This window comes from Lissotriton vulgaris, chromosome 3_1 (assembly GCF_964263255.1).
Source record: "Lissotriton vulgaris chromosome 3_1, aLisVul1.2, whole genome shotgun sequence".
NCBI lineage: Eukaryota > Metazoa > Chordata > Amphibia > Caudata > Salamandridae > Lissotriton > Lissotriton vulgaris.
In genome coordinates, this window is record NC_141689.1 from 885,174,939 (window position 1) to 885,195,914 (window position 20,976).

Sequence of the window (20,976 nt, forward strand, 5' to 3'; positions counted from 1 at the left end):
AGTGTTTGGCGCGCAAAGATGGCCGCCTTTAAGGTAAATGAAAACATTGGCAATTGGGGAAAGGCGTGGGGGGTTTTCACATCGATCTTGGGAGAACGAAGGCCCGAATTGCTACCCGAATTGCCGATTTATCAGTCACGGATCATGGGGTACTCTGTATCACACGAGGGTAATCATTGGTTCTGCTATGATAATATTTTCAGAAAAGCAAAAGAACATGATAAAAACTTAACTTGGGATTGTTATGATTCTGTGTCCTGGTCCAAAATGAAGGATACTGGTATGTTGAAATTGCCATTGGTAGGGAGTAACGTGGGCGAATCCTCCCGTCAGTATGCGGGGACACCCTTTCGATCAGGTACGGGTACCGACAATCACTCGAGGCCTACCGGTAATGCAGGTAAAAAGGGGGTTTGTTGGAACTTTAACAGGGGTAAATGTACTAGGCCCCAGGGGTCGTGCAAATTTAGACACGAATGTAGTGGGTGTGGGCAATCATCCCATCCTGAGTCCACGTGCAGAGCCAAAACGGGTGATAACGGGGGTAGAGGAGGTGCCAAACAGGTCTAACATAGTCCGAGGGGCGCCTTTACCTACCCCGATTGATACCTTGGCAATGATTCCCTGGCTCAGTGAATACCCGGATCGTGCTTCCGCTGGGGTGGTGCGGAATGGGTTTTCATATGGTTTCCGCATCCCAGTGGGGGACTTTCAGGGTGTGGAAAAATGCAAAAATCAGATATCGGTCTTGCAGCATACGACCGTGGTACAGGAAAAGATCCGGAAGGAGGTTACTCGAGGTCGAGTCGCCGGTCCGTTTAGTGTACCCCCGGTTGCTAACTTTGTTTGTTCGCCTTTAGGAGTGGTCCCCAAGAAGGACCCGGGTGAGTTTCGGCTGATACATAATTTGTCAGCCCCACGTGGTCTTTCTGTAAACGAAGCGATAGACCCGGAAATGTGTTCGGTGCGGTACGCATCCTTCGATGAGGCCGTAGCCATTTTGAATCGCCTGGGGCCCGGTGCGCTGATGGCAAAATCTGATATCGAGTCAGCGTTCCGGTTGCTCCCGGTACATCCAGACGATCAGCGTCTCCTGGGATTCATGTTTCAGGGTCAGTATTAAATGGATAGGTGTATGCCGATGGGATGCTCTATATCTTGTGCCTATTTCGAGAAATTCAGTAGTTTCCTACAATGGGTCTTCACTAAGAAGACGGGTTTCCAACATGTGATGCATTATCTCGATGATTTTTTGTTCCTGGGGGCAGCCGGGGATCCGGAATGTGGGCAAGCTTTGGCTGCATTTTGTGTTTTAATGAATCAGTTTGGCGTGCCATTAGCACCAGGTAAGACGGCGGGTCCTTCGACTTGCCTCGAGTTTCTGGGGATCGAGTTAGACTCCGGAGAAGGTTGTTTCCGTTTGCCAGGTGATAAAGTGTTAAAGTTCAGGGCATCCCTGCAAATGTGTATGAGTGAATCTAAGGTTAAGCTGCATCAATTACAGCAGTTAGTGGGACAGTTGAATTTTGCCCTAAGAGTTATACCAATGGCCCGCCCTTTTTCCCGTTCGATCGCTCAAGCAATGGTCGGACTGAAGGAGGGCCATCATCGCACAAGGCTCTCGGCAGAGGTCCGCCAGGACATGCGCATTTGGTTGGCATTTCTGGCGGATTTCAATGGTCGAGTCGTCTGGAACAAACCGGCCGTGTCCTCTGAGGAGCTGGGGCTGTGGACAGATTCGGCAGGGAGCATGGGTTTTGGTGCCATTTTCGGCACTCGATGGTCTGCACAAAAATGGCCGGCATGGTGGCATAACAGTGGACTGACAAGTAACATTGCTTTCCTGGAACTTTTCCCCATTTTGGTGGCCCTGAGAACGTGGCCCGAAGGGTTCAGAGATCACTCTGTGGTATTTTGGTCTGACAATATGACCGTGGTTGAGTGTATCAATAGCCAGGCAGCACGATGCAAATGGATTTTGAGACTGCTCAAGGAAATCGTATTACTGTGTATGCAATTGAATGTGCTATTCAAAGCAAGACATGTCCCGGGGGTAATGAACCAGGCGGCTGATGCCCTTTCTCGTTTTCGTATGCAGGCCTTCTGGGGTTTTCTTCCCACAGCGGACCCGGAGCCAGCACCCTTTCCCGAAGCTCTCTGGTCTCTCGGTGCCCCGAACTTCGTAACCTCGTGGGAGAGAGTTTAGCACCCAGGACGAGGAAGGCATATGAAGGGGCGTTCCGGTCCTATTTAGCCTTTTTGGGGACTGCTAGGGAGGAGCTTTGGGGCCAGGAGGAATGGGTAGTGAACTTTCTGATGTCGTTACATCTGGCAGGGAAATCGGTGGCCACGGCCCAGAGGCATCGGGCTGCCATTTCCTTTGTTGCTAGGGCTCATGGGATCCAGGACCCGACAGCGTCTTTCGTTGTGCAAAAAGCGCTACGTGGGTGGCAACGCCTTGAGGGTCGCAGAGTAGATGAGAGGCGCCCGATAGGTTTGGATAGGTTGGCCCAGTTATTATCCAGACTCCCTACAACATGTTCATCTCAGTTTGAGACAGTGTTATTCCGAGCCGCTTTTATGCTGGCATTTCATGGGGCTATGCGGGTAAGCGAATTAGTGGCGAGGAATAAGCAGGATGTGACGGGAGGGCTGTGCGCAGAGCACGTTCAGTTCAGAGGGGAGACAATGACTGTCTCGTTTGTGAGGTCCAAGACCGATCAGAGTGGGATGGGTGACTGCATAATTATACGCAGGATTCCCGGGTCGTCCATGTGCCCAGTGAAGTGTTTAGAGGATTATTTAACACGAAGGGTGGTATCATGGGGGGGGACCTTGTTGAGACACGCGGACGCCACCCCACTGACAAGGTTTCAGTTTCAGCGGGTGCTTGCGATGTCGATTACAGCTGCGGGCTTGAACCCGGGCGAGTTTGGGACCCATTCCTTTCGGATAGGGGCTGCTACAGAGGCTACAGCCAGGGGTCTGAATGTGGAACAAGTTAAACGTGTGGGGCGTTGGTCCTCCAATTGTTATAAAAGGTATGTGCGTTTGCACATGTTGTGAAGCTGTAATGATGTACTCACGCTTCTTGAGGATTCCCGGGTCGTCCATGTGCCCAGTGAAGTGTTTAGAGGATTATTTAACACGAAGGGTGGCATCATGGGGGGGGACCTTGTTGAGACACGCGGACGCCACCCCACTGACAAGGTTTCAGTTTCAGCGGGTGCTTGCGATGTCGATTACAGCTGCGGGCTTGAACCCGGGCGAGTTTGGGACCCATTCCTTTCGGATAGGGGCTGCTACAGAGGCTACAGCCAGGGGTCTGAATGTGGAACAAGTTAAACGTGTGGGGCGTTGGTCCTCCAATTGTTATAAAAGGTATGTGCGTTTGCACATGTTGTGAAGCTGTAATGATGTACTCACGCTTCTTGTTTTGTTTGGTTTTCAGTTACGCAAGCCTACGAGGCGGGGCGGACTATGCAGTCGACCCAACACCGGGCCAGCGGTCAGACATCACCGGCTGTGAAAAAGGAGGTGTGGGTCGTGGGCCACTCATACGTGAGGCGTGCCGCGGACGTATTCAAGGCAGGTGACATGGTGCACGTGGCTGGGGAATACGGGTACAGTGTGTCCTTCTACGGAAAGGGCGGTCTCTGTATTGACCAGTTTCAATCATTTTTCGAGGGTTTGCTAGGGCGGACGAGGTCACCGCCGTCTGTAGTCATAGTACATCTTGGGGGCAATGATTTGGTCACCACTGGTAGACGACTTCTCCTGGAGGCGATGCTTTCCACTGTAAGTTGGTTAGCGAGGAGAGTTCCAGGGTGCACAATTGCGTGGTCCCATATGATCCCACGAAAAGTGTGGCGGGGGGCTTTTTCTGTTTCTGCTTTAAATCATTCTGTGAGAAAAATTAATAACAAAGTGAGTAGGTTGTTCCGTTCCAATGCACTGCATTCTATCTCGCATGGGTGTATTAATGATGACAGTATGTACTTGGGGGATGGTGTTCATTTGTCTCGGATGGGGAATGAGTTACTCATAGGAGACTTCATAGCTTGGCTGAAGACGTTAAAACATGACCTTTAGGTAGGAGTGTGGTGGGGGGTCCGGATAGCCGGTCAACTATCCGGACCTGTGGCGGTAAGGTCATGATCGGTGAGCACTAATTGGAAGATCCCTATGAGTGGGCGTCACCCATTACGGATGGGGGCGCTCGGGGGAGGTGGCCATTGGCCCCTCAACGGGGAGGCGGTCCCTTCTAAGGATGGGTCGCCGAAAGGAAAGGGAAGGCGGTCAAGGCCTCTTCATGGGTAGGAGGGGTTACAGCCCCCTCCTGAGGAATTTCCCGGGGCCAGGACGTCTGCGACGGCAGATGTGGTAAGTTGTGTGGGGTTTGGGGGGGGGTCTACGCTACCTTCTAGATACCTCACACGAGTCCTCGTACGACCTTTAAGTGGCGTCGAGTTTTATTGGGGCCCCCGTCAAGTCAAGGGAAATTGGTAGTTGCACTTGAGGTATGCCTCTGTGCCGCCCCTCACAAGTGAGGGGGATATGTCTGGGTTAGGGATCTTGACACCGGTTACGACCTTGCCGTTGGCCCTTAAACGTTAGGATGTACAATTTCAAAAGTTAAGTAAATGTTTGGTAGGATGTTAGTTCGGCTAGGAGAACCTTTGTATTAGAGGATATGTTAAGGTTAGCCAAACATCGCAATGTGGTAATGAAATTGTACATAATATGAAACTGTTGATTTAATGTTTTAATTTTGTTTCATATTTTAATAAATACGGCCGGGAGGGTCACTCCCTCCCGTCTTCCAAAAACTTCAGAACTGTTTCCGGTTTCCCATCCTTGGGGATTGTGTTGAGAGGGGGTGGCGGGTATCTCAGCCATATGGAAAGGGGCGACCAATCGGTCCCCCCGAACGTATGGCAGAGTACCACGATCCCCCCGGGAAGCCATCTTGGGCGGGAGGCGAGTCTCGGCTGGTATGCCCGAAGCGGCGTAGCCGAGGCGCGCCTTTTCCCGCCCTAGAGTGGGTTGGCCTAGACACTGACGCGGCTGGCCACGCCCTTGGGGCAGGCAGGGGCGGGTTTACGCCCGCCCTGAAGACGGATAAAAGGAGGAACAAGACCAGAAAGCATCCTCTTGTTCCTGTGCTCTGAAGCTGCACCTCCTCGCTGCACGTGAGCTCGAGACGGAACGAAGAGCCAATTTTGACCCACCCACCAGCCCCTGAAGACAGCGAGTGGTTTTAAATAAAGTTTGATGGATAATTCTGATTTTCGTTTACAGGTTGTGGTATTATCGTGAAGATTTTGAGTATGCAATAAAGAATGATCGATTTGTGTTATGTTTTGCAAATAAAGTAATTCTGCTTTAGTGTTCATCAGTAAGCATGCTTTGAATAAAGTTGTTGTTGCTACTGTCTGTTATATTTAGTCTTTAGTTATGTAGTTATCATTGTCGTATTTATTTTGGTCGGGCGGTAAGGTCATGATCGGTGAGCACTAATTGGAAGATCCCTATGAGTGGGCGTCACCCATTACGGATGGGGGCGCTCGGGGGAGGTGGCCATTGGCCCCTCAACGGGGAGGCGGTCCCTTCTAAGGATGGGTCGCCGAAAGGAAAGGGAAGGCGGTCAAGGCCCCTTCATGGGTAGGAGGGGTTACAGCCCCCTCCTGGGGAATTTCCCGGGGCCAGGACGTCTGCGACGGCAGATGTGGTAAGTTGTGTGGGGTTTGGGGGGGGGTCTACGCTACCTTCTAGATACCTCACACGAGTCCTCGTACGACCTTTAAGTGGCATCGAGTTTTATTGGGGCCCCCGTCAAGTCAAGGGAAATTGGTAGTTGCACTTGAGGTATGCCTCCGTGCCGCCCCTCACAAGTGAGGGGGATATGTCTGGGTTAGGGATCTTGACACCGGTTACGACCTTGCCGTTGGCCCTTAAACGTTAGGATGTACAATTTCAAAAGTTAAGTAAATGTTTGGTAGGATGTTAGTTCGGCTAGGAGAACCTTTGTATTAGAGGATATGTTAAGGTTAGCCAAACATCGCAATGTGGTAATGAAATTGTACATAATATGAAACTGTTGATTTAATGTTTTAATTTTGTTTCATATTTTAATAAATACGGCCGGGAGGGTCACTCCCTCCCGTCTTCCAAAAACTTCAGAACTGTTTCCGGTTTCCCATCCTTGGGGATTGTGTTGAGAGGGGGTGGCGGGTATCTCAGCCATATAACAAGGGACGAATACAGGGGCATATTATCAATACAGGCGATAAAATATTCGCCACTTTATCGGCAGAAAACTGCTGATAAAGCGGCGATAATGGGCTTGATAATATGCTCTATGGAATTCCAATCAAAGCCCATGTTAGATGTCCTTCACATCTAACAAGGGCTTCGATTGGAATTCCATAGAGCATATTATCAAGCCCATTATCGCCGTTTTATCTTTAGTTTTCTGCCAATAAAGTGGCGATAATTTTATCGCCTGTCTTGATAATATGCCCCATAATTCCTTAATGTACAAAGATGCACCACATACATTCCCATACAACTTAACAACTCACCTTTCAAATTGATTTGTAGATTAAGAAGAATGCCACTCACACAGTAGATATTCTTACACAGAATCTCTCTAGTTCAGTGTTTGCAGCAGAACCACGAAAAGGAACATTTTCCCTCTCATTTTACACATACATACATATAAACAACCAATTAAAATTCTTCACACATTCAAAACGAAACACACATTTCTATTGCTTTAACATTTCAAACCTTTCCAACTGACATAACTTTCCACCCTACCCCCAACAGATCATGCAAAAGTCAACTGTCAACAGAGGTCAAAAGTTCAGCACTGTATAAAACACTGCTCCTCAACAAATTTAGACTATGCATAAGCACTTACTTATAAGCCAAATAAAGAGAAAAGGTCTCATTACAAGCAACCAACATATAAACACATAAACTTGATAGATATCTGTAAAATATATATTTTTTAATTGATTTTTTCTTGCTTACGTACGCCTATGAAACGAATTTCAGAATTCGCACAGTACGCGTACACTAAATATACCGTAAAAAAAATGTAGCATCTATCACTAATTTTTTACAATCCCCGGGGACCCCATCCCCCGGGGCTCAAATATAACGTTCAGGACCATGGGGGGAGCCCCAAAGCCCCCACGGTCCCAGCTGGCTCCCTGCGTCCTTCGGGAGCCAGCATTGCTTTTTGTCAGAGAAACCAGCTTACATGCTGCTCTCTCAGGCGAACAGCAATCTACTTTCCTACTTGAAAGAGAACTCTCGCCCTACCATAGCAAACAGCAGTGTCCCAGGGATAGACACCCCATAACACTACAGGAGCCGTCCCTGGGAGATGGTGGTGGTCCCCAGGGCCATCAAAGGCTCAAAAAAGGCCATCAACGATTTTGACCTTGGGGATCATTGTAAACCCCCCTAAGCAGTCCTAGGGGGACGGGAAGTCCTTTAGCAAATTGCAAACTTTCCTGTCAATCTACACACTCAATCTAAAACACATATACAAATAAATAAAAAATCACATTTATTCCCACATTAAATCAAAACAAAATACACTTTTATATTGCTTGAACTTTTGCACCCTTTCCAACTGACAAAACTTTCAACCCTTTCCCCATTCCACAATCTGCCAGTTACCATAGAAACACTTCAGGGAACACCTAACTTAGCACACAGGTGAAAAGTTCATCATACATTGTTGCAAATTAAAACAGCAAGCGTGCTTGACTTGAGAATATACCAGCTTATCTTATGCAACGTTCTTTTCTATCAGTTTTTCTTAACCAATAAAAATCAGGCTTTTAAAAAACAGAAACATGCATCCTAGCTTTGTGTAGAATGTTATCGAGCAACGATTCATTTATTTTCTTTTTTCAAAACTGCATGTTGTCCACCATTTTAGAAAAATCTTACTTTTCAAACTGCCATTTCATTTACAGAGACCGTCAGAGTGCATCCAGACCTCTCTTCAAGATGCTTACAGGGTGGATTGTAGGACACAGCTATATTTTCTGTAGCCAAAGGTACGTAGAACAGAAAGGAATTCACAAAGACCTACGTTTACCAAATGTAGACATTAAATGGATTGGACAGAGAGGATTAAAGTGGCACCAATTGATGCCATTGGTGAAATCCTTTTTACATCTCCAACACCCTGACCTCATAATTGTGCACTGTGGTGGCAATGACCTAGGCACTTTGACAAGGGTAGGTCTGGAAATGCGTATGAAGGACACCTTTGCACAATTGATGACACCTTTCCCCAAAACTGCCATTGTCTATTCTAATATATGCCAAAGGCAGAAATGGAAGTGATCCAACCATTATTGTCCACAGATTGAAAAAGCTAGGAAACATGTGAATAAATCTGTTTCTGCCTTTCTCCGAGACTATAGAATGGGGTCCATCTACCACAACAATCTGTGTTTCAATATCCATGACATCTCTAGGAGAGACGGTGTACATTTTACAGATGAGGGGAACAGAGTCTTCATCTTGAACTTTAGACTCTGCATTGGTACTTACTTGTAGGTACTAAAATCTCCCAATACAAGGGCTCTTTTTAGCGCCACCCAACATCTAAACACATACACTTCATAAATATCTGAAAAATATTCTTCTTTTTTTTCCTTCAGTACGCTTATGGGACGACTTCCAATCTTCGCACCGTACGTCGTCCATACGTGCTTGGTACGCGTACGATAAATCTACCATTAAAAAAATAGCCTTTATCACAATTTTTTTATAATCCCCGAGGACCCCATCCTACGGGGCTCAAATGTAATGTTGCGAACCATGGGAAGAGCCCCAAGGCCTCCACGGTCCCAGCCGGCTCCCCACTTCCTGCGGGAGCCAGCATTGCTTTTTGTCACAGAGAGCAGCTTACATGCTTACATTCTACTTTCAAAGATGATTTCAACAGTTATACATTTTATAAAATAATATAGTACTGCACGCTAAAGGAGAAAAGTCAGCACAATTATGATAGAATAGAAAATAGAAAAAAAATACTTCTACACTCAACAAACTCGTAAGCAGACTACACAGTTTAATTTAAAAACACCCAACCACAACTAGTTTTTGAAACGCATTATACAATAAAATTTATCACAAAATAGGCTACATTCATGGTGACTGTATCGTAACGTCACATAGAAAAAAGAAAGCCACTCTTATGCTACCAGGAAAACACAACAACAGTACAAGGCCCAAATTTCCATTGCAGTGATTTCTTAGTTGCATGTCTAGTTTTCGGATCTACACACACACTCCCTCATAGCTGGTATACACCCACACCCATTCAGAGTATCCATCACTACACACGTGATCCTATGTATAAAAAAGACGGAGCGCACATGTTGTACACCATTTTAGAGTTGTTCGCAAAGCACCGAACAAGGGGCCCACTACTACATGGGTGGCCTCTTTGGTCACTGAGTTAGTGGCGCCCGAAGCACTGAGCGGGTGAAGAACCTGCGATGATGATGATGATGGGAGCACGTAAAACCGTAGTATTACCTTGACGCAAGGAGCTTGTAAATCTACGTCTGACTTTTCAAGAAAAAATCTCAACTCCAGACTCTGCGAGACAGTTTTAATGATGTTTTCGCACCTTCTTTCTCTCTATCACTCTGTGACATAATTTCTCTTTCTCTTTTAAACTTATATACACTGCTGTCTGCTTTGACGTGTAGAACAACAGCTAAAGTGAAGTTGTGAATTCCACTGGCCACAGTGTTTGGCCACAGTATTTATACAACGGTAAGCACAAAGGCCTACATATACAATGCCTTCATTACAATGCATTAGAAATAAGTTGGCATATTTACAATCCCATTGTGCCACTTCTGTATCAGTAACGCAGTAGGCACTTCCTTATAGACACCACTTGAACGTGGCACTATAACAGAAGTGAAATGTACCAGGCACACTGCACATGTAAAATCAAAGTGTTACCTTGACTTGTAATGCTTCAGCTCATTTACTCACATCTACATAATTCTAAACTCTATTTTAGTTTTTTGTTTTGCTGATTACCAATAGTACGTCTTTTGGAGTCCACTTCACAATTTGTTTATAATATTGTTTTTTTAAAGTTATTGTTCTAGTTGTTTATAATATAGTTATCATTAAGTTTCGGTTACAGTTATTGTTTTAATAAAAGTTAATTAAAAAAACGACATACTTCTATTTGTTTGTGGGGGGGTGACGGTCCACAATAAAAAATAATATTTATAATGTTGAAGTACTATAGTAAGATGTTCAAGAGTAGGATTGAAAAGTACTGAGTTATATTTTCTCTGGATAGACTACAACATGGTAAAGAAATCAAAGTAATACGAAACAATGTGTACCACATTTACAAACCTCTTGCAACATTTTCCCATGCAGACCTACCCCCCTACAAAATTAAGTGTGTGGGCCTCAATGACGCTCCTCAAACCACGGAAACAAATTGTATGAGAGGGGCTGCGTGCCCTCCGCCTGGTGCCCTGGAGTCCGCCACGCCCAGACCCGGTTGCTGGGAAACAGCCATTACAACGCGGACATAACCACGCGTGATCGGCACCACGAAGCCATTAGCACGCATATGGCTTTACCACGCATGCCTTTTCCACTCATGCTTTTACAACTAGTAAACATTTACCACGCATGATAAACGCATATTCATAATAATGTCTTTGCATTGACGAACATGCGTTGTAATGGTTGTGGCTTACGTGCTTCAAATTAGTTTTTAGCTATACGTGTGAACAAGTCTAGTAACATCAAAGGCCAAAGACAAACTCCGTGGTGTCTGTGGCAGGAAATCTCATCGATCACAGAGAAGATAAGCAGAGGGTAAAATGAAAGTAACAGATATAATAAAAATAACGGAGGAAACTACTAAAATGGCGGTGGACGGAGTATGTAATCAACGTTTGGCGCCTCAACACTACATTTCAAATAAATATAGATACAATATGTTTATTAATATATTACAAAAGTATAGCAGTGGATGACACACACGGCCCGGGAAAAGAAAGCGGCAAATTTAATACCTGAAATGAGGAGAGGTTTGCTTGACGAAATTAAAGAAAAAGAAAAAAACATGGGCTTGGAATTGAGGCTGCGCATGCATAGAGAGTACAACTGGTGCACAAAAAAAACCGGAAAGAACTCTTTTTTTTTTAGTCCCAATGCCCCCATGATCCCAGACGGCTCCCAGCGTCCTTCAAGAGCCCGCATTGCTTTATCAGAGACAGCAGCTTACATTCTGCTCTCTCTGACGAAAACAATCTGCTTTTTTACTTGAAGGAGAGAGCAGATTAACTTGCTCTCTTTTTCAAATAGGAAAGCGGTATGCTATGGTAAAGTAGGAGCGGCGACCGTGCCGCCCAACCATAGCAAACAGCAGTGTCCCGGGAGTACGCACCCCGAGACACTGCAAGAGCTGACCCTGGGAGATGGTGGTCCCCAGGGCCATCAAGGGTTCCAGTAAGGGGGCCTCGCGACCCCCTCCCAACATTAAAAAACACCGGGGAGTGCAGGTACCTGGGGCTGGAAGGTCATTTTAGAGGAAGGGGGCGGTCCCCGTGACGTGTACGGGGAGAAAGAGAGGGAGAGCTGAAAACATACTTTAAAAAAATATATATATTTTTTTTAAAAGCTCCGGTGGGGTGCCGGTCCCAAAGACTAAGGGGAGGAGGACAGTAAACCCCCACATTCTTCAACATAAAACCACAGAGGGGTGGCGTTCCCCAGTGCTCGGGGCACCTTACTAAACCCCCATTATGGAAAAAAATTACCCCTGGAATTTGCCCCCCGGGACCTAATGAATAAAACTGACTTCTTGTTTTTTTTTCCCTTTTCCACCGCGTCCGAGTACCATACGCGTACCCGACGATTTTTTCTTTTAAAAAAAATACCAATTGAGCCTAAAGATCCATGTACAAACCAGGAAGTGTTGGCAGCCATGTTGTTTGTCGGGAGAGCAGAGTCACAAGAAAACAGTACAACAAAGTTGAGAAATAAGGAAACGGGGCAGGGTGGAAAGATTCTATAGTCTTGGTCAGGGGGTGGTACATGGATCTTTAGGCTCAATTTTTTTTTTTTTAAATACAAAATGGTGGGGTACTCGTGCAGTACTTGTACGCGGTGGAAAAGGTGAAAAAAAAGTAGAAGTCTGTTTTATTCATTAGGTCCCAGGGGGCAAATTACGGGGGCAATTTGTCTGCATAATGTGGGCTTGTAAGGTGCCCTGAGTACTGGGGAACGGCACTCCTCTGGTTTTATTTTGAAGTATGTGGGGGGGGGGGTTACAGTCCTACTCTCCGCAATCTTGGTGAGCAGCACCCCATAGGGTCTTTTAAAAAAAAAATATGTTTTGAGCTCTCTCTCTCTCCCCGTGCACGTCACGGGGAACGCCACATTTATGGGGCAGTGATATGTAAAATGACCTTTCAGTTCCAGGTACCTGCATTGTCTGGAGTTTTTTATTAATGTTCGGAGGGTGGGCTTGATAATACGTCCTTGTAAATGCCCATAGAAGCTTATGTTCTGGTCCTAACATGGGCTTCTATGGGAAATAACAAGGCCGTATTATGAAGCTCATTAACGCTGTTTTATCGCAGTTTCCTGCCAATAAAATGGCGATAATTTTAACACCGGTCCTTGATAATATGCACCTAAGTTTACTGGTCAAAAAGTAGCAAAAACAACAGGTGATGGACCGAATGTGGACCAATGTCACACACTCACCCCAGTCCAAAGATCTGGGCCCAAATCCATCGTTTTTTTGCACTCCACACCACCCTGGGTTAGACAATGGCGATATGCAAATCAGCTCTGACCCTGTGCCCCATGGGAACAGTCCAGTCCGAACTACAAAAGCCATGTCCTTCCCAGAACGGAATCAAGCATCCGAGGACCGGACCGGTTTCGAGGTAACACCTCTCATCAGCCCGGCTAGCTTGACTCCAACTTGGTCAAAAAGTAGAGCAATGGGCCATATTATCAACAAAAGGCGATACATTATCGTCGCTATTATTAGCAGGAAACTGCTGATAAAGCGGCGATAATGGGCTTGATAATATGCTCTTGTGAATAACCATAGCAGCCCAGGTTAACATCAGAACTTGGGCTACTATGGGAATTATCAAGGGCCTATGGTTTTTTATTAATGTTGGGAGGGTGGGCTTGATATTACGTCCTTGTTAATTGCCATAGAAGCCTATGTTCTGGTGTTAACATGGGCTTCTATGGGAAATAACAAGGCCATATTATCATGGCCATTATCGCTGCTTTATCGGCAGTTTCTTGCCAATAAAACAGCGATAATTGTAACACTGGTCTTTGATAATATGCACCTAAGTTTACTGGTCAAAAAAAGAGCAATGAGCCATATTATCCACAAAAGGCGATAAATTATCATTGTTTTTATCGGCAGGAAACTGCAGATAAAGCAGCAATAATGGGCTTGATAATATGCCCTTGTGAATAACCATAGGAGCCCAGGTTAATACCAGAACCTGGGCTGCTATGGGAAGTTACAAGGGCCTATTATTAAGCACATTATCGCCGCTTTATGTGAAGTTTCCTGTCGATAAAAGCGGCGATAATGTATCGCCTTTTGTTGATAATATGCTCCTTCATTTCTATGATAGTATGTAAAGCTTTCCTTTTTTTTGGTGTAGCAGTTGTACTCTCTTTGCATGCTCAGCGTCGTTTAGAAGCCCACGTTTTCTTTTTCGTCAAGTTCAACAAGCAAACCTTTCTTTGTATCAGTTAGTAAATCTGTCGCTTTCTTTTCCCGGTTTGTGTGTGTCATCTGCTGCTGTACTTTTGTACAGTATTAATAGTCATATTTTTTATATATTTATTTGAAAGGTAGTGCCGCGGCGCCAAACGTTGATTACTCACTCCGTCCATTGCCATTTTCGTAGTTTCTCACCGTTGTCTTTATTATATCTGTTAGTTAGAACTCAGTAGTTTTCAATCCTAGTCTTGAATATCTTACTGTAGTATTTCAACATTATTTTTATTGTGCGCCGTCATTCCCCTCCCCCACAAAATAAAAGAAGTATGTAGTTTTTTAAAATTAACTTTTATTAAACAATAAATATAAACGAAACTTAATTATAACTATATTAGAACTGGAAAAAATAACTTAAACAATGTTATAAACAAATTGTGAAATGGATTCCAAAAGGTGTCTGATTGATAATCTGCAAAAGAAAAAAGAAAATTAGAGTTTAGAATTATGTAGATGTGAGTAAATGAGCTGAAGCATTAGGGGGCATATTATCAAGAATGGTGATAAAATTATCGCCGTTTCAGTGGCAGGAAACTGCAGCTAAAGCGGCGATAATGGGCTTGATAATATGCTGTTGTGAATTGTGTTGTGAAAATTGGGATTACTCAACAACCTATTGAGTAATCCCAAAATCTACATACACATCCACTCATTCACCAACAGTTCTATATAGTCACTCATACATGTACTTACTCGTCATATGTACTCATACACCTATATATCCTTTTATACACCGACACTCATCTATAGAGTTACTCACACACATACTCATACATGCAAATATCCATTTACTTGCATATACAGCTATGTACCCACCACTACACTAACTTCTACAGAATCGTAGACATACTTACTCTCTTAAACAATCACTTATAGAAACACATACTTATTTATACAGGAAGTCTTAGAATCTGTCGCTCTCAGATATACTCACTTATATACATCAATACTCACATATATTAGTTTAAAACATATGTAGTTACTCATAAAGATAGTATTGAGACAGTCATTCACTCAATAACACACCCATACACACACTCATCCACCCATACAGTCCTGCACACATGCTGTCTTCAAAACATATACAAACAGTGAGTAAGTCATTCATGCATCTGTGCGCTAAGTAATACTCCCCACCGAACAGTACAAACACTCATTTTGGTACTCAAAAAACCAACTAATAACCCATATACACACTCATGTAGCTACTCACCAACCCATGCAGCCACTTATATACAAAGTGAGATACTGATATTTAAATATTTAAAGATTACTCGCTAGTACACCTATTCACTAAGATATACTTAATAAGTCAGTTATACAATCAATTTTACCAAAAAAAACCACCAATTTAGACACTTATTTACCCATTTATTCTTCCATCGACCTTTAGATATACATATATAAAAAAAATGGGGCATATTATCAAGGGATTTATCTCCGCTTTTTTGGCTTTAAAAGCCAAGAAAGCGGAGATAAAATTATCTCCCTATTACCTAGCTGTCGCCAACACCAGTTAGCGACAGCTAGTAGGAGATAGCGACCATCTTGGGCCCAGCTTTGCATGTCAGAAAAATGTATCACTAATGACATGCAAAGTGGGCGTGCCAAAATGTCAGTGACTGGAAACAGTCGCTAACATCGCCATCTCCTATTACCAACTTTTGGAGATATTCGCGCTAAGTGCGAATATCTCCAAAAGCTAACACCTGCCCTGAGCAGTTCTTAGCCATGTTATCCAATGGGAGGTGGATAACATGGCTAAAAGCATTAGCTCGGTAATGCCTGAATATCGCAGATTTTTCAGCGATATTCATGCATTATTGCCGATTTTTATCGCATCTGCGATAAACCTTGGTAATACCAAGGTTTATCTGCGATAAAAATCCATGCAGCTCGGCGATAATTTTTTATCCCTAACCAGGCATTAGCGATAATTATCGCTATTGCTTGGTAATATGCCCCTATATTTTTCAGAAAGACACACATTCACTGGATGATGTCATCAGTGATGTCATTTGAGATGTCATCAGTGATGTCATGAGTGATGTCACTGACCATGTCATGAGTGATGTAATATGGACGTCATCAGCAGTGCATTGCGGGCGAGCAAGTTATAGTTAGCTGAGCTAACTATAACGGAGGAATTTCAAAGGTTTGTATGAGAGAAATGTTCAGCTAACTAAAACGTGTGAAACCTATGGTTTTATCAATTAATTTGTAAGGTTTTTTAAATGCTAATTCCTAACTATAACGTGTGTGAAACCTATGGTTTTTTCAGTGAATATATATATACACACACCTTACTATATATATATATATATATATATATATATATATATATATATATATATATATATATATATATATAGTAAGATTTAAATATGGTTACCTTTTTTAGGTGAAATGTTTTGACAGTATTTTGGCACGTAAACTTGATATTTTATAGACAGTATTTATGACACAATATTCTTGTGGCAAATATTGCTTGTTGACCATTCTAGAGCTAGGCAAAGGCTCTAAAACGGCGGCAGGAGCACTGTTGTCTCTAAGAGGAGCTAATCTCTTGCAATGTGAAGAGTGGATCAAAGTTGTCAGACCACAACATTTGACAGCTGTGTTGATGATGATAAGGGTCTGACACTCTCCATGCCAGGGAGGCTGTTGTGTAGTATTCTTCTGGTACACACGAGGACCTATTCCCCCAGCTGAAGAGAATGGCAAACTTCAGTCAGACACTCAGGTAAGTTTGCTTGAACCTATAAAGACATAAAAACATTGTATAAACTGCAAACCCAACTTGGCAGTAGAAACAGGGGCATTTAACGCCTTAACTGCGGCCGTATTTTCGGCGCAGTGCGGGCGTTCTAAAAGGTGGGCGGGCCGCGTTGGCCGACGCAGCACTAGCGAGGTAGTGCAGCGGTAAAGCAGAAGTATATTAAAAAGTTTGAACCTTTTTGACACTGCAAATGTGAAAAACAACCAAATGTCAGACGAGAACCTCCTGCCAACAAAACCATGGCCACCAAGTAGGGAGGTTGTTTGAAGTTTAAGTTCTAATATGTGAGATTCCCCAATTTCAAATTTGTCTGGATATGCGATGGCGGCCACCACATATTTTTTGTATGTAAGACAGTAATACACCTCTTCTGTGCAACCCCACAATAAAATAGGCAATACAAGCCAATAGTGTGTTTTACACAGCAGCATTGAACATTTTTGTCATACAGGACAAAATTTCACATATCAATAGTATCATCGTAGGAGCTGTTGAATGGAAAGAATCAGTTGGAAAGAAGTGCTTTATGTGCCAAAGCATAGGGAAAAGATACTGGTCCAACTGGGCTGTTTTGTGAACAAAGTAAACATTTTTCAAATCAAGAATAAACCCTTATGATCTAGTTGAACCCCCCAAGGTAAATGTAATTCCATCTTGTTACAAGGTTCAGAGGCTGAGCCAACCTTTCCTAGAGCAAACAATGAATATTCTGTCTTTGTTTGAACAATTAGGGCCAGATGTAGGTAGCCAAATACCGGTCGGTAACGGACGAAAATACCGAATTTCGGCCGTTACCGATCGGTATTGGGCTTTTGAGATGTAGGAGCCCAAAAAAGACCGATTCGGAAAATACGAGTCTATAATTTACTGAATCGGAATTTACTGAATCGGAATTTACTGAATCGGTAAATAAGAAATGGAAAAAAATGAGTTTTGAGATGTAGGAAACTCCAAAAATACCGAATTTGATGAAATTCAGTATTCAAGATTCGGTAATTACCGTGGAGTGAAAGCAGGTGGTAAGCAGGTGCAGGCTATAAAAAAGTCCCAAAATGCAACAGTGTGACCAGAATGGCGGCATTGTACGTGATAGCGAGGCGGCTACGGTTACAGGCATCAGGAGAGAGGGTCTGGAAAAGGGAGGAGCAAGTCTATTGACAGAGGATAACTCTCTTCCAACTCACTGAGGCAGAGATATTGCAAAGGTACAGGCTACACCCCCAAACCATCCTGGACTTGATCAGGGACTTGCACCCTCTCCTGGAGCACCCAACACCAAGGGCGCACGCCATCCCACCCAATGTGCAGGTGCTCTGTAGCCTACACCCGCTTGCATCTGGGAGTTACCAGGGGGTGATTTCTGTGGAAGATGGGGTGTCCCAGAGCTGCCTGTCCCGTTACTTCCGGAAGTTCCTGGAGGCCATGATGCAAAGAATGCATTATTACATCAGCTTCCCTGACAAACATGCAGAACTGCTCAAAACCAAGACTGACTTCTATCAACTGGCACAGTTCCCTCATGTCATAGGCACCCACATCCCAATCTGCCCTCCTGCAGCCACAAAATACATCTACAGGAACCGAAAGTCAACCCACTCTATCAATGTGCAGGTGATATGCAACGCTGGCAACATAATTACTGACATTGTGGCGAAATTCCCTGGGAGCACCCACGACTCCTACATATTCCAGAACAGTAGGATCTATACACGCCTTTCTGCAGGAGAATTTGGGGAAGGATACCTGCTAGGTAAATGACTGTGACACACCCTGATAGATACTGCAGATTAATGTCTTTCAGTATGTAATTAATGGCACTCTCTTTTCCACCTAGGTGATAGCGCTTATGCTGTGTGGTCCTTTTGTTCTCACCCCCTACCTGAATCCATCTACCCGGAGTGAGAGACGTTACAATGTGGCACACAGAGCAACACGCAACGTTGTTGAGCGCACATTTGGACTGTTAAAAAGCAGGTTCCGCTGCCTCCACAAGAGCGGAGGTGCACAGCAGTGCTCACCCATTATCTGCTGTAAAATCATTGCAACCTGTGCCATGCTGCACAACCTTGCCACCAAGAAAGGCACAGAAGTTGATATGACTTATCATGAGGACATTGATGATGGAACTGAACAGCCAGAGCCCTATGCAGCAGGAGTAGCGCCAGCAACAGATGGGAGACTGAGACAGGAAGAGATCACACGCAGATTTTTTTAAGTAAGTAAGGAGACACAGCCAGGGAATGAATGTGAATGACGTAGTTTAATGGGCACTACGGCAAATGTCAAATGACACCTCATTGTAGTCCAATTTGTGGCAACCTAAGCAGGCGGTCATGGGTTACCTCACCCCACCATGTTCTCTGGAGTGTGGGCAGCATTACTGTCTGCGCCCACGCACAACAGTTCGGGATGCCCGAGGCTGGGTTTCAACACTGGCTGTTAAGCCAGGGTCTGCAGATTGGCACCTGCTGCTTCTCCGTATGTCCTGTATGGGAGTGCTACTGCTGCTCCTGCTGGTTGTGTCATCAGTGTCCCCCACACCTACATCTCCAGAGTTGGCTGACTGGTTGGTCAGCAGCAGTTCCATGGCAGATGTCACCCTACCCATCCCTCTGGAGTGATCTGTGTACAAGCCCCTCTTGCATTGCCACAGAACGCCGACATAGCAGGGAAGTGGCAGTTGCCAGATGGGTGTATTACTTTGGTTTGATGCTGCATACACTGCCTCTCCCGGCGCCTTTGTGTGCGGTCCTCATCTAGTTCACGTAGTGCCATCATGCACTGGGACATGTCACGTATCCCCTCTACCATGTCCCTCATGCTCTCCACCATGGAGCTGATGCCCTGGTTCATATTGTCCATGTTGCTGTTTAGGTAGCGCATCTGTCTCTGTACTGCTGATATTACTTTCGCCTGCAGGCGCTGCACTTTTACCATTGTGGCCTCCAGTCCGCAGAAGACCCCGTCACCATGCCCACTTGTGCTGCTCTCCAGGACCCTACAGCGTCTTGCACGTGTGTGCACACCTTCAGGGGTGAACTGCAGCCCAGCATTGTTTGCCTCTTGTGGGTCAGTTTGGGTGTGACCCTCCCTTTCCACATCAGAGGACGACGCAAGGATTCGTAGAGGGGGAACATCATGCCTCCTGGGCCTTAAGACTTCTGATAACTCTGAAGCTGGTGAGGGAGACTGTGCTGGTGGGTCCTGTTGTGGTGAGTCATACAGCAGAGGTAAAGATGGATGTACTGTTATGCCTGCCTCTGGTGTGGCAGCTGCCTGTGCTCTGGGTGCCGGTGGTGTTTCAGTGCTTGGCCCTGCACTCCTGCTTGCATCCTCATTCCTTTCCCTTTGGGGTGCCATTTTCTCCCTCTCCTGCGCTGTCCTGCACGATGACTCTCCCGTGGACTGATATGGACATTTGGCTTAGTGGTGCTGCAACCCTGTATTTCATTATTAAATTACAATCCTGTCACACAATTTCAATGTCCTCAACTGCTTCTGAATGTAGTGTGTGGCATGCCTTGGTGTTTTGCATGATGACTGTACGGATGTATGTTGCAATCACTATCTCTCCTATGATGCATTGCTGGTGTATCCATAATCCTGTACTGGAGTGTGTAACGCACAGCCACATTGGGGAAGGGGGACAGAGTAGGGGGGGGATTGCTGGACATGTTCCTTACCTTGTTTTGTTGCAGCTCGGGCTGAGCTGTAAGCATCGCCAATACCAAATACACTCTCTGGCTCCAGGGTGGACTCCACCAGCTGTTCAAGGTCAGTTAGGGCAGGTGCCCTGCTCCTTCCACCCCCTGTCACACTGGCCTCTTTCCTTTGTGCTGATAGCTTCTTATTTGTCATGATCCTGAGATCATACCAGCGTTTATTGAGGTCATCAACTTCTCTAGTGGTCACCCCTATGGTGTTCACCTTCGCCTGGATTCCCAGCCAGGTGTTCCTTTTCACAGCCTCTGCTACCTGCAGAGACTGTTTGCCAAATAGCTGGGTGTGGTGTTTCACCACCTCCTCCACCAGCACCTGCAGTTCAGCTGTGCTGAACTTCATTTTTCTTTTGTTGTCTGGTACTTCCCTCTGTGAGTCCTGGGATTCCATCCTGCACTTCTGCTCAGCTCAGCTCAGTACAGCCAGTCAGTGTCTCACAGCTCACCGGGATGTTCAGTTAGTCTGCACCTGCATGGGTGTGGTCACTTCCTGGTTGTGGCGTGGGGTGGATACACCTGATTGGTTGAATCTTCAATTGCTTGTATTTTGTATCTCCGATTTGGAATTTACCAATTCTGTATTTACTGAATTGGTAAATACCAAATCGAAGATTCCGATTTTTGCA

The 20,976-nt window shown here is 45.0% G+C and overlaps 1 protein-coding gene across 1 annotated transcript in view; it reads right to left on the bottom strand.

Moving 5' to 3' along the window:
* LOC147727161 (uncharacterized) overlaps nucleotides 1-20,741 on the bottom strand; it is a 33,112-nt gene extending 12,371 nt beyond the window's left edge. Inside the window, exons 1-2 of the mRNA XM_086963578.1 lie at nucleotides 20,304-20,741; nucleotides 19,658-20,036 (exon numbers count right to left, since the gene is read on the bottom strand). Coding sequence (XP_086819704.1) covers nucleotides 19,658-20,036; nucleotides 20,304-20,741 — 817 coding nt within the window. The remainder of the gene's footprint in view (nucleotides 1-19,657; nucleotides 20,037-20,303) is intronic.
* Between the last annotated feature and the right edge of the window lie 235 nt (nucleotides 20,742-20,976).